This window comes from Nesoenas mayeri (genome assembly GCF_963082525.1).
Source record: "Nesoenas mayeri genome assembly, chromosome: 15".
NCBI classification, from domain to species: domain Eukaryota; kingdom Metazoa; phylum Chordata; class Aves; order Columbiformes; family Columbidae; genus Nesoenas; species Nesoenas mayeri.
This window is the reverse complement of record NC_137559.1, coordinates 15760120-15773960: the sequence shown is the minus strand read 5'-3', so window position 1 is coordinate 15773960 and position 13841 is coordinate 15760120. Positions and strand designations below refer to the sequence as shown.

At 45.5% G+C, this 13841-nt stretch overlaps 1 protein-coding gene across 1 annotated transcript in view; it reads right to left on the bottom strand.

The window, feature by feature from the left end:
* Window positions 1–202: 202 nt before the first annotated feature.
* VPS35L (VPS35 endosomal protein sorting factor like) overlaps window positions 203–13841 on the bottom strand; it is a 52626-nt gene continuing 38987 nt past the window's right edge. The window contains exons 26-30 of the mRNA XM_080353933.1: window positions 11465–11604; window positions 9844–10009; window positions 8025–8143; window positions 945–1091; window positions 203–413 (exon numbers count right to left, since the gene is read on the bottom strand). Of these exons, the coding sequence (XP_080210059.1) occupies window positions 315–413; window positions 945–1091; window positions 8025–8143; window positions 9844–10009; window positions 11465–11604 (671 nt within the window). The 3' untranslated portion in view covers window positions 203–314. The remainder of the gene's footprint in view (window positions 414–944; window positions 1092–8024; window positions 8144–9843; window positions 10010–11464; window positions 11605–13841) is intronic.

Here is a 13841-nt window from a genome sequence, read left to right as displayed (position 1 = left end):
GGGATGAAGTCTGGAGGTTGCGAATTGATCCTGCAGCTCATTTTCTGCCTTTGTTGTTAAAATGACAACAGATGAGATTTTGAGAGGCTTTTGCAACCACAGAGGTTCAAAATACCCTTTACTGCATCTAAATCAGCATTTGAAATAAGAATAATGTAGTGGGAAAACTGGAAAGAGAAATTCAGGTTAAATTACCGCACTCAGAACAGTTTTACCTGTGTCCAAGTAAACCCATCACACTAAGATAAATCACAATACACTGAACTCCTCAGTGAAGGTCTCTCCTGTGCAGGTGGGTCCTCGGCGAAGCGCCGTCAGGTGCGGGACTGCAGGGGAAGCCGAAGGGCCAAGTCTGTGAAGTGGCTCATTTCGGGCTGTTTGCTTCGCCTCTTGATGTATTCCAGCGTTTTCACCTGGGTATGAAAATAAAGACATTCTGAGATTTTTAGTGCCTTTGTCTTTTCTCATTTCAGGGTGTTTTCATGGACACTCTCATGCTTTTCTCTAGATTTTAGTGGCCATGCAAGCGCTCGCGTCGCTCCCTCCAAGCTCGTCACCATGTGTGTCTTTCTCAAAGGCTCTGGCGTGCCCACTTTCCCAGCTCGCACCGTGCAATTGCTGTATTGCTCTTGAAACGCTGTATTTCTCTTAAAGAGAGTTTTCTGTACTGAAAAGTTATAGCATCCAGCATTTCCATGTTCCTTAATGTGTGAAATATGCTTCAAAGTGCTAGAAAGATACAAACCACTTGAAATAAGAGAAGCAGCCTATTCATTAAGAACCATTTAGAAATTGAGGGGGGTATGCTTTCTTTTCTTTCCCTAAGAGAGTAACTTGTAAAGAGATTTGGTTTATTCAGATCAATAAAATGTTACCTTTTCCCAAATGAGGAGCTCAAAATATCGTAAGAACCAACATTTCTCTGCATTATCTGTTCTCCTTACCATAGTCTTGGTGTCAGCAAAGCCGTGTTTCTGAGCAAGATTCCAGAGGTTGACCGACAGCTGGTTTAGTTTGTTGTTTCGCAGATCCCCGTGAGCTAGAATAGTGTTAAAGAAGTAGAGCGCCAGCTGGCTTTGTCGCTTTAGGGTCTACAATGCAAAATAAAATGCCTGTATTACCACAGAGTCACTCCAAAATATCCAGTGTAACCTTCAAAGAGCGGGGGGCAAATATTCGTCATGTAATACAGAGCAATAATTGCAGATACAAGAACACGGGCATGGTTTTCACGTTCCATTCAAATTGCAACAAGTAGCGCGAGTCTCGAATCAACCCGGGTTGCCATAAATGAAATGATGGCACAAGAGTCTCACACGGCTTCGGCACAGCACAGTCCGGAGCTCCGACACATTTTAACTCAAGGATCCCTACAATTGCATAGAAATCGCCCCCTGCACAAACACATCACCATATATATCACCATATTATATATTCTATATTTTTTTAGAGAAACCATGATCATAGGTCTAGAGCTGCAAGCTCTTTCCAGCAGTCTATTCTACTTTCTTTAACCAAAGACAGTTTTTCCCTGCTCTTCTTTCACTGCAATACTGGTGATACCAACAGATTTGACCATACCTGCAGTTACTTTCCCTGAACCCTGGGGGGTTCAGCTGGAGAACAGGAGCTGAGGGGAGACCTTCTGATCTCTGAACTGCCTGAAAGGAGCTTGGAGCCAGGGGGGTCGGGCTCTGCTCCCCAGGAACAAGCGCCAGGAGCAGAGGAAACGGCCTCAAGTTGCCCAGGGGAGGTTGAGGTTGGATGTGGGGAACAATTTCTTCCCCAAAGGGCTGTGGGGCATTGGAACAGGCTGCCCAGGGCAGTGCTGGAGTCACCAGCCCTGGAGGGCTGGACAGACGGACATGAGGTTCTCATGGGGCAGTGCCAGGGGTGGGTTATGGTTGGACTCAATGATCCTGAGGGTCTCTTCCAACCAAATGATTCTACAAATGGAAAACAAGTAATTAAAATGCTACTGCAGATTCCGCCTGTTCCTACAGAACAAGCTCTAAAAGGCTAACAGGACGAATTATTATCGGATGCATCTGAGCTGCAGTATTTGTTTATAGTGCTTTGCTGCAGCTGTCCCTTGTTTTTCTTCCCCAGACCGCTGATCAGAATGCAGCTCCACCGTGCACAGAAACCCCATCGCGGAGCGGTGAGCGGCGCACCGTGGGAACGAACTCCTCGGTTAGCACACACGAACACACCGCGCTGGGAGAGCAAGTCAGAGGAAGGACAAGGCTGAGGCAGGAGGGAAGCAGCGATTTCTGCTCCCCATGGCACCGCTGCAGCCACGCGGCCCCTTGCCCTGAGGGACTCCAAGCAAATCCATTTCCCTGCCCACCACCAGCAGAAGAGAGCTCAGATACTCGTCATCAATGAAACCTCACACACTGAGCTGTCAGACCTCCAGGTACATGTGGAAAAGGAGAAAGCCATGCTGCTAAAAGAGCTGGCTAACTAAAAAAGGAAAGCATGCCCCAAACTAAAAGCATCAGACCACTATGGTGTGTATGTGACCCACACGGTATATTTGTACATACGTGACACATCAGAAACTGTGCGTGCACACACGTACGTGCACACGCGATGCCCGAAGCTGCCCAAGACCCCAGAGTTCCCTAGACACTAAATGAATGACACGAAACCACACAGAAGACAGCTCTCCCTCTAACAGTCACCTACATTAGCAACTGCCATCCCAACAGCTCCAACACCTCTTTACAGGCTAAAACTACATCCATCATTTGGGACGGCTGAACTGTACTCCCTGCACGATGGAGAAATACAAGTGATCCATCTAGTCCAGTAGTATGAACACAAAGAGCAAAAACACAACTCAAAACCCACAAGTTTTGCTTAAATGTAACTGTAATATTTCTCTTGTAGGACTAATATCCTTCAGGGAAAAAACAGACACAGCAAACAGCCAGCTGGTCCAGGTTTTGCCAAAACATTCACAAGACATCCCACCACATCACCATGTATCCTAGATTAACTAAATCATCTATATTACCTATTTTTTTTTTCCCATTGACCATCTAATCCCTGTGTGTCTGCTGCTGAACTTTAAAGAGGTTCCTGGGAATTGCTTGGACGTTTCCTTGTGAGTAAAGCTGATGACAATAAAACAAAGAATAAATGACATCGTCCTAGAACGTGACCCCCTTGTGTCCCAGCCCCTCCACTGAAGTGCAGAGCAACGTCCAAAGGTCATATAGAGTAACAGGAAAAAACCAGGATCTTGCGCATAATGGACCATGTAACCGTGTATTTCACAAAATTCTGGCTAGCGATTCAAATATTCATTCCTGTCTTTCAGTGATTTTTGGCAGACATGTATGTCACAGGGATACCTGGAGTCGTCTGTGTGTTTAGATAGATGATTCTTCCGAATGTGTGTCCAGCCTGCTGCTGCTCCATGTGTCGCTTAAAAATATAATACAATTATCATAATTCTATAATTATATAACATATAAATATATAATAACTGGCTCCGAGCCGTGTTAACAGCCCGGCTGTGGCAGCACAGAGCTCGGCAAGGGCTGTCACGCTCCTCCAAGGCACCAACCACACCGGTCTAGGCCAAGTCTCCACACTGATACAGCACCTGTTTGCTGGTATTACCCAAACCATTTAGCCCCAAATTAATTCCAGCACTACTGTAATGCTGATGGATCCCAGGGATGTAAGCACCTCTAGATACTCCTATAGAAAGCTGTGACAGGCAGCCTTGCCTTTCCTTTAAAAGCTCTCACCCTTTGGGAACCTTCTGTCATCTGTCAGTTCACTGGAAAAGATCATGAGCTGCACGGGACAGACCAGGTTCTCAGCTTCCTCATTGCACAGCTGTCCTAACATGGGATAAATTAAGCACCCAGCACCACCAGCAGCTGAGAGAAGTTCATTTATTATGAAAGGAAATAATGATTAGAGAAAACATCAAGAACCAAGCTGCAGCTAGCAGCTCATACACCACCCAAGTGGATGCATGTGCTCTATCTCACCACTCCTCTAGCATGCTGAGATGCTCACAAGTGCCTTTTTTGGGGTTTTTTTGATACAATCCTTGCAAGAACAGCCCAGAACCTCTGTCTGGAGCGCCCCGCGGCCGCTCGGCCTGCAGTGACTCACCTCTCAGTTACAGCCGCTTCAAACAGTTTACTCCCAGTTCTGTCCTGGCACCTGGCTCATCCCTATTTCAGAGTCCTTCATCAATTTTTAAAGCTTTCAGTATTCACAGTGCTGCTCACATCACTTTGATTTCCCTCTAAAATAATCCAGGAAAGATGTGCTCCATGTGGAACATGGAGGACCAGAGTCACACCCAGTAATCCTGCTGTAGGCCATTAGTAGAATCCTAATGTACTTCTCTTTGCTTTCCACCATTTACCAAGTAATTGACAAACACGCAGAAACAACGTTCCCACCCAAACTACTTCTAAGTCTTCAATCTCCGCCAACATGCCAGAGACCGAGGTGTAATAAAAGGATTCACCTGGGAGTTTGGGCTCCCAGACATAAAGCAGCGAGTTGATCTGCACCCACCAGCATTAGCAGCCCCTCAAACACCTGCTGGAAACCGCAGCAGGTGGGTTCCCCAAGAGGAGAGAAATGTTTAACCACCTTTAGAAAACCTTGGCCAATGACATAAAATCCTTCAGGACAAGTCACCTCCATTTAACGCACACCCCCACACAGAGAACTCCGTCCAACTCTTCTCATAGTTTGGTATTTAAACGCATGTGAAATCAGCTGAAGCTTTGATAAGTTTATATAAAATTAAAAATCAGTTGTGCTTAAAGGAGAAGCCTCAAGAGTGTACACAGGGATTTCTTTTTGCTGCTCCATTCTGGATAGTGACTGTGCGCAGCCTGGTGTCTCTTGTATGGTAGATGGGCAGACTGCAGTGGACACAACAACACGCTCTTAATATTGTGTGGTGTCTGAATCAAACATATTGCATCCGGACAAGGGCCAGGGAGCAGCAAGAGGCATTGAGATTTCTAAGGAACCTGGAGCACAAGCTCAGTCTCCCAGCCACCCCCAGGCTGAGATGATTCACTGGTACCTGCTCAATCAAACCTTACACAGCCGCCTAGAACTGAAAATCTCCATCCAAACACTGTCACACAAATGAAGCATTCTCTGATGTTGCAAAAAGACCATGCTGTGTTAACATAACATGCATTGTTCTCTTCCAAATTGCCATTGGGAGGAGTGGCTGACACTGGAAGCTGTGCTGCCATCCAGAGACCTGGACAGGCTGGAGAGTTGGGCAGGGAAACATTTAATGAAATTGAACAAGGGCAAGCGTAGAGTCTTGAATCTGGGCAGGAACAACCCCAGGTTCCAGTGTAAGTTGGGGAACGACCTGTTGGAGAGCAGTGTAGGGGAAAGGGACCTGGGGGTCCTGGGGACAGCAGGATGACCATGAGCCAGCACTGGGCGCTTGTGGCCAGGAAGCCAGTGGTACCTGGGGTGGGTTAGAAGGGGGTGGTCAGTAGGTCAGAGGGGTTCTCCTGCCCCTCTGCTCTGCCCTGGGGAGACCACACCTGGAATATTGTGTCCAGGTGTGGCCCCTCAGTTCCAGCGGGACAGGGAACTGCTGGAGAGAGTCCAGCGCAGCCACCAAGATGCTGAAGGGAGTGGAGCATCTCCCGTGTGAGGAAAGGCTGAGGGAGCTGGGGCTCTGGAGCTGGACAAGAGGACACTGAGGGGGGACTCATTCCTGGGGATCAATATGGAAAGGGGCAGTGTCAGGAGGATGGAGCCAGGCTCTGCTGGTGACAACCAGTGACAGGACAAGGGGCAGTGGGTACAAACTGGCACACAGGACGTTTCACTTAAATATGAGAAGAAACTTGTTGGGGGTGAGGGTGTCAGAGCCTGGCCCAGGCTGCCCAGGGGGTTGTGGAGTCTCCTTCTGTGCAGACATTCCAACCCGCCTGGACACCTTCCTGTGTAACCTCATCTGGGTGTTCCTGCTCCATGGGGGGACTGCACTGAATGAGCTTTCCAGGGCCCTTCCAGCCCCTGACACTCTGGGATTCTGTGATTTTGGTGAAAGCATTTTATTGCATGAAAAATTCATTTTCCCTTATAGCTTTTAAAGGAAACGAACCAATAAAAACCGAGCATCATCAGAGGCTTGTTCATTGAAATAAGCAGCCAAGCAGATGAATAATCAAAGGTCACCAACACAGAAACAACCCAAATGCCATAGTGATTTTGTGGTCGGTTCTACTTTAGCTCAAATGGAGGTCTCTTTGACAATATTCTTGTTGCCTCTTCCCTCGGCAACAGCAGCTTCCTCAAAAAACTATTCATTCTCACAAAACCATTTTTATCTAAGTCTCTCAAGGACATTTACTCAACAAAGCAAAAGAAATGCTCCCCGCTTTGTAAATAAGGATTTAATTATTCTAGGGCCGTAGAGGCAAAGGCTGGGCAAGGTCCTATATCCATGCTGCTTGGCTTTAAATCCAGTTTCCTACACAACAACTGCGTCGGTGGAATAACACAGGATCTCATTACTCAAAGTATAAACTTGAAAGCAGAAAAAAAATCCTTTCAGAAACCCCAGATTTCAAGCCCTACAAACATTCCCACTCGCATCCTCCATATAGCAGTCCAATAACAAAAAATCCTCAATATACAACCCACAGCCCTGATAACTCTGTTGAAAACCCCTTGCAGTAGTCCCTGGACAGTCTTAGCTGTGTGAGAATGGTTGTTTTCTGCTGTTATTGTTCTGAAAAAGAACTGCTGTTCAACGTGGTGATGTGTACAGTGATGCAGAGGCATTTCAACAAAGGGTTTATTCATTCACACAACTGCTCAAGGGGGGATAAACAGAACGGGAAAAGAGACAAAAGGCTAAAGAGGTATCACTTAACACGTTGTGTATTGGCAAATGCTACAGGGTACTGTGCAATCAAGCTACCTAAAAAATTCCATTGAATGAATCATCCCCTGGCCTCCTGTGTCAGCCTACGAGCCCCAGGATTTGCAGGGAGGAAGCTGGGGGGTTCATGCTCAGAAACAGGTACATCAGCAGAACACTAAGTTCTCATTATTTCAGTAATACCGAAAACGCCACTCACCCGCCTTTCCTGTACCATCCATGAAGCTACATCTCTCAGAGCCTCTAAACTCCAATCAAGAAACACAATAAGCTGCCTGGAGTTTATTTTATATTAAACAATATAACCCCATCCTAAAACCAAGGTAAAGCCAAAACGCCTTTCCCCTCCCTATGCCCTGCTCTCCTCACTTCATCCGAGCATCTGGGGTGCAAAACTTTTACCAATTAAAGGTGGTTTCCACTGTATTTTACCCAGTAACAGACTGTGAATTCTCATTTTGCCCATTATAGAACTGGACATTTCAGGCTACTGTTCACTTTGCTGGCAAGAAAATACAGTTTATTTACAAAGAGAGAAAGGTGAGAGCCAGGAGGAAACCTCAGGAAGGACTGACAAGACTTCAGGCACAACTGCACTGCGAGGGAGGGACTGTGGCCCTGTCTCCAGTTTTCTAGCTTAGCAGTAATTGCAATACCAGCATCACAGAGCTCATTATAGGCGGAAAAAATGGTTATCCCACACTGAGCATCGTATTTCCATAACCAGACTCCACTAGAAGCCAAGCCAGTTAATTTAAAGCTAACATGACCCTCACTCTGTCCTGCGGCAGCGTCGCGTTCTTGGCTGCATTGCCAAAGCTGATCCCACAGAGTGGGATGTACGGCATATGGCTAAGGAAGAACTTCAGCCAGCATCTTAAAAACGGACTATCATTGCTACATGATCTCTCTCACATCATTAGGCCTTTCCACCACAAGCCTGACTATGTGATTGACTCACTTTTTTAACAAGTACCATTATTAATACTCGATTCCATCTCATTGTAAGGTTCCTGGAGCTTTCTAAAAGGCCTGGACAAGAAGGTGGTCCATTTATTCAACTCCAAAGTAATTTGGGGTTTGTATTGAATCAAGCTGGGAAAGAACATACCTCCTCTTTTCCAAGGGTTTTCAGATGATCCAGGATCTGCGCTATCACCGTTTCACACAGTTTATTAACTTCAGCCAGGAACTTGGAGTCTCCACCGTACAGGGCATCATTGGAATCAACTGCAGAGAGGAATTCAGGCTTAGGTCTGGCTGAAGAGCTGAGCATTTGTTTGCTACTGAAAACACCAGCTATTTATAGAAGACCAGCTTTGGAAGTTATAAAACGACCCACCTCCATGAGACACACAGAGAACAATCTTGGTGAGGTGCCTACCGCTTGGTTGCCCACTTGAGTTTAGAACAAAATACTTGTAGCTTAAAGCCAGTCCTGTATGCCTGGTTCAGAAACACAGGCTGGACTTAAATGCAAAGCAACATATAGTGTCAATTTTCCCTCTTCCCACACAGACGGACTCGCTGCTCCCATCGCTTTAGAAGGGCACGGCCATCGCCTTCAACAGCAGCAGGACTGGGGAAACAGTCTGTGTTGTACTTAGGGAATACAACAAGATTTTGAAAGGAAACTGCATTTTGCTCTCCTAAAATAAAACCTCGACTACCTCAAAGTCACAGAGAGAAATCCAGAAAGGGTATTTTCAATTTCCAAGCCCTTGAAGGATTTTTTGGGGGGAGAGCACTCTTGAAGTTTTCAGAGCTTATATAATCGTGATTTTAAACATGTGTTTGGGCCTCATTTATTTATAATATTTTAATAAGAAGTTACAAGAAATGTGTAAGCTTGAATGTATTCTGGGTAAATCAGAGAGTACGTAAGATAGAAGGTGATCCTCTGTTGTCCAGTAAACTCCATTTTAAGAAGCTGAAGTACATGGTCCACCTAGAAAAAAAATCACCATCCAACTACAGGTGAAAAATTACTCATTTGTATTTCCACGCTTCTCTCCATTGAAATGTAATTAATTCAAATTTCTCTTCTTGGGATTACGCAGTTATTTTGGTCATTAAAAAATAGAATGAAAGAGAAGGCAGCTAAGCCAGGTTTCCTTCCAGGATTTGAAGAGCAGATTTACTACAGAGTGGTTGTTCAACTGACAGCTATTTTCTGTGCTGCGAACTGCAAGAGATACTCCTGTAATGGTTGGTAACTCTGACAGACTATTCACCAAAAGAACTGCAGAATATATTCCGCCCTGAAACCCCTGTGCCAAGAACAAGCCAAACCAGCTTGGCCTCTCAGACTAACCCATCTTGCCAGTGCGCTTCAAAAGATTCAATTAATACTCTACCTTGATTTAGTCACTTCTCATCAATTAGAAGGCAAACACTCAAATTTTAGACCAACCAAAATGTTCTTACAAAAAGACTACAGCCATTTGATAAAATGCAAAAATCTTTCTTCTAGCTATTCACATGATGTTTGTAAGTTAACCCCATAGTTTCCCAAAGCAAATACATTGGTGTAAATAACGAAGACCAGGCATCACATTCTGAAAACTGGAGTTGTTCATAAATGTAACACCAACACTAAGTATAAATCAAGTTCACACTTTATCCTATAAGAAAACCCTCCTTACATATGGAGTTCTAATATTTACTTGAAAAGTGCACAGTTCTACCTATGTGCATCAAGACCACCAGGAACAAACTAAATGAATCACTCTGCGCAGATCCACTTCAAAGAACGGACAGCACGACTCTTTAGCAGCCGCCTCCTGTGGTTATTTTAAGCTACAAGGTCTGGACCTGCATAGGAGAACAATCCACTCTGTAAGACTGACTACCACTGATCTTCATCAACCAGTGACAGTCCTACCAATGGCCTGGTGGCAGCAAGGCCCCAGAGCTCCCTTCTGCGTTACCTTTATCTACATGGTAGATATACGCTTCCTGAGTCACTGCAGACAGCAGATGCAAAACATTAGTATAAATCCTGACTTTGTCATCGCTGTTATCCTCCCAGGTATAATCCTGGATCACATTTAGTAATCCTCGCACGAGAAACAACACTCCTTGTTCTGGATGGTCCTATAGAAAAGAAAAGAGAAGTCAAAATGAACAACACAACAAGCCGAAAACAAAAGTGGGGCTGCTGGCCGTCATTCAGGGGTTTAGAGACACAATATTAGCTCGATAAAAGCAAAAGCTACAATAGAGTTAAGCTGACAGCTACTTTTCTGAAGTGTGCATCCTGCAGATCCTTCTAACAATGTGTTCCAGGTTCCTTCTAAAATGCCCATTTGACCCACGGTCATAAACTTGATCTAGGCAGCTTCTACAGGCAAACTTTGAAATGCTTTGTTTTCTAGTCACAGGGGAATAGTACAAAATTAACTGTCAACTTCTTAACAGCTAAAATCGAACACACTGGGTAGGATTTTATAAATTAAAATAATGTCAGTAAGCTATAGAAAAAAGTATATTACTCATATGAGTTTCAGAAGAACACCTACAATGGGAAGTAAAAGTCACAGATAATGAGCAATCTTTTAATAGGAATGGAATATATAAAAAGATCTGCTTTACATAAGCTATGAGTTTTTTCAAGCTAGCAGTTTGTGCAATGATACCAACGCATCTAGGACAAACCACAGCCCACTGGGGACATCCCCTTCTGAGCTTGTATCCTGTAAAGTAAATAGGAGAAAAAATTGTGGAAGCTAATTTCTGAATCCTGGTTATTTCATCGCAAGTTCTTCTTCACTACTGAATTTGAGAGGCTGGATCTCCCTCCTTCCATCACCTGTGACTGACACGAGTCATTTCTTTGAGAAGCGTCCAGCTCTGATGTAGCTTTCTGCAAGGTTTTACTTGTGCTGGCACTGAAGAGCAATGACCGGTCACAGTGGCCACCAGCCCGGCCATGGGCCAGGGAGCACACACTGCTCTGCCGACGGGGATTCTGGCAGCTGTTAGTGGAGGGAGGTAAAATCTTCAAGCGTCAGGTTCTCACTGCAGGGAGATCTCGCAGTCAGAGGCCTGTCTGTACTCTCTATGGTCAAAGTACCTTGGTTCTACAAGCTTTATCTCAGCTCCTCCATATTAGTTTACATCTTTTGCCTCATCTTTTAGCTGTAGCTGAAAATACTGGAAGGACAATTATATGTATATCTCTACCTAAGCTCGACAATTGGTTAAAAACTGGAAGGGTGCACAATGGTAGTATTTTGTGAAATATTCATCAGAAGAGGAAGGTTATGCCAAAACGCGTCTTCTAGTTATCTTCACTCAAAAGATTGGACAAAGAAACTAACTGAAACTAAAAGAAACTGCAGCTCTCAATTTTCCCCCTCCTCAGGTTTAAAACCACCACTTGTGGCTCCCTGTTCTGCACTGGGCTGAGGGGTTTTACGCAACGGGCAGAGCAGTTCAGCTTGCTTGTGGAAAACCAACCACCGCACCCTCAACTCCGCTCGAAATTTTGCAAGGGGCAAGTCAAAACAGTCTCGTAGCCTATGTGCTATCAATCCATACACAACTTACCGGAACTACTAACAACGTGGAAAAAAAATTACAAAGGAATTCGAGGAGGAAGGCATCCGAAGGGCGCATCTTCCCGTCGACGTTGATCGTTCTTGGCACTTCAGAAACAAGGCTCACTGCAGCTTTGAAGAAAGCATCAGCTACAAAATAAGAATAAGGTCGCTGCATTATCGCTCCAGCTGCGCTGGCAGCCGTGCCCGTGTGATCTATGATTGCTTCGAGTTTGTTTCAAGCAGATTAAAGAGAATGAACGTATGCTTCACTGCAAAGAAACTCGAGACTCAGCAGTGAAAATCTGTGGTAATTCACATGATGCTGTTTATTCCAAAGAAGTTCCCACATCACTTCAGACTTCTGGCATGTGGAGGACAGGGAGGTGATTCGGGACAGCCAGCACGGCTTCTCTGAGGGCAGGTCCTGCCTCACCAGCCTCGTGGACTTCTATGATAAAGTAACTACCTCAGTGGACACAGGAAAGGCTGCAGATGTCGTCTGACTGGATTTGTGTAAAGCTTTGACACGGTCCCCACAACATCCTGCTCTCTAAATTGGAGAGGTGTGGATTTGATGGGTGGACTGTTTGGTGGGTGAGGAACTGGCTGGATGGTCGCACCCAGAGAGTGGTGGCCAATGGTGCAATGTCTGGATGGACACTGATAACAAGTGGTGTCCCTCAGGAATCCATAGTGGGACCACTACTGATTAATATCTTCATCAGTGACATAAACAGTGGGATCAAGTGCAACCTCAGCAAGTTTGCAGGCAACACCAAGATGAGTGGTGCAGGTGACACTCCCGAGGGACAGGATGCCATCCAGAGGGACCTGGACAAGCTCAAGAAGTGGAGCCACGTGAACCTCATGAGCTTCAACAAGGCCAAGCGCAAGGTCCTGCACCTGGGTCGGGGCAACCCCGGTATCAGTCTGGGCTGGGGATGGAGGGATGGATGGAGAGCAGCCCCAGGGACGGACTTGGGGTGCTGGGGGGTGAAAGATGGGACATGACTCGGCCATGTGCGCTCACAGCCCAGAAACCAATGGTGCCCTTGGCAGCATCCCCACAGCATAGGCAGCAGGTTTGAGGGGATCCTGCCCCGGTGCCCTGCTCTGGTGAGACCCCCTGCAGTGCTGGGCCAGCTCTGGGTCCTCAGCACAGGACACACATGGACCTGCTGGAGAGGGGCCAGAGGAGCCCCAGGAATGACCCGAGGCTGGAACAGCTCTGCTGGGGACAGGCTGAGAGAGTTGGGGTGTTCAGCTGCAGAAGAGAAGCTCCGGGAGACCTTAGTGCACCTTTCTGGACTTAAAAGGGGCCGATAAGAAAGATGGGACAGAGTTTTGAGCAGGGTCTGTTGTGACAGGACAAAGGGTGATGGTTTTAAACTAAAGGAGGGAGATTTAGGCCGGACATGAGGAAGGAATTGTTGCCCTGAGGGTGGTGAGAGCCTGGCCCAGGTTGGCCAGAGAGGTGGTGGATGAACCATCCCTGGAGACATCCCAGGCCAGGCTGGACGGGGCTCTGAGCACCCTGAGCTGGTGCAGATGTCCCTGTCATGGCAGGGGGGGCACTGGGAGCTGGGAAGGGCCCTGCAACACAAAATGCCTGTGATTCTATGATTCTGAAACTATAATTCTTTCTCCTTTGTTTAACAACAGGACACCACTGATTCAAATATATTGCATATATAATAAAAGATACACATAGCACACAATGAAAAGTTGACTTATGTAAATAAATACTTATGCCAGAAGAATGGGGAATCCAAAGCAGGGGGAAAAGTGTATTAGGTCATGCTAACTTGTTCACAAATTCATTTCCGAAAGGCTGTTAAAGTTATAACTACATATGGACAAAAGTAAAATACTAATACTAATACAGGACCAGAATCTGAAGTATTGCTGGTTACCGAGATAAAATGATTCTTTCCCAGAATCACAATACAGGATTTACAGAAACCATCCACCATTATGGCCTTAGCAATATAGCTATTAAGAGGTTTTTCATAACTTTTATATCTGTAATCCTAGAGAAACAAAAACCCAACAACAAAAATGAAAACAAACCCCACAACAACACCCACTAGAACATTTATCCCTCACTTTATTAAGCTAATACCCCAAAATTAAAAATAACAGTATTTTCTCTCTCACCCTAGAACACCTCCTGTATATACTAAGAGTTCACACGCACAAAATAATCCAACAGTGACATTCTTTTGCACTTTCTTGGCTACACTTCAAAATATCCAAGTATCCAAATCCCATTCAGGTTATTTAGCCATATATTTCAAAGTACCCTTCCGAATTCATACTGTGTCTTGATTTTACAGGAACAGAGGCTGTTCAAGTTTTACCAAAGAGAGAATTGCTGGTGAAAG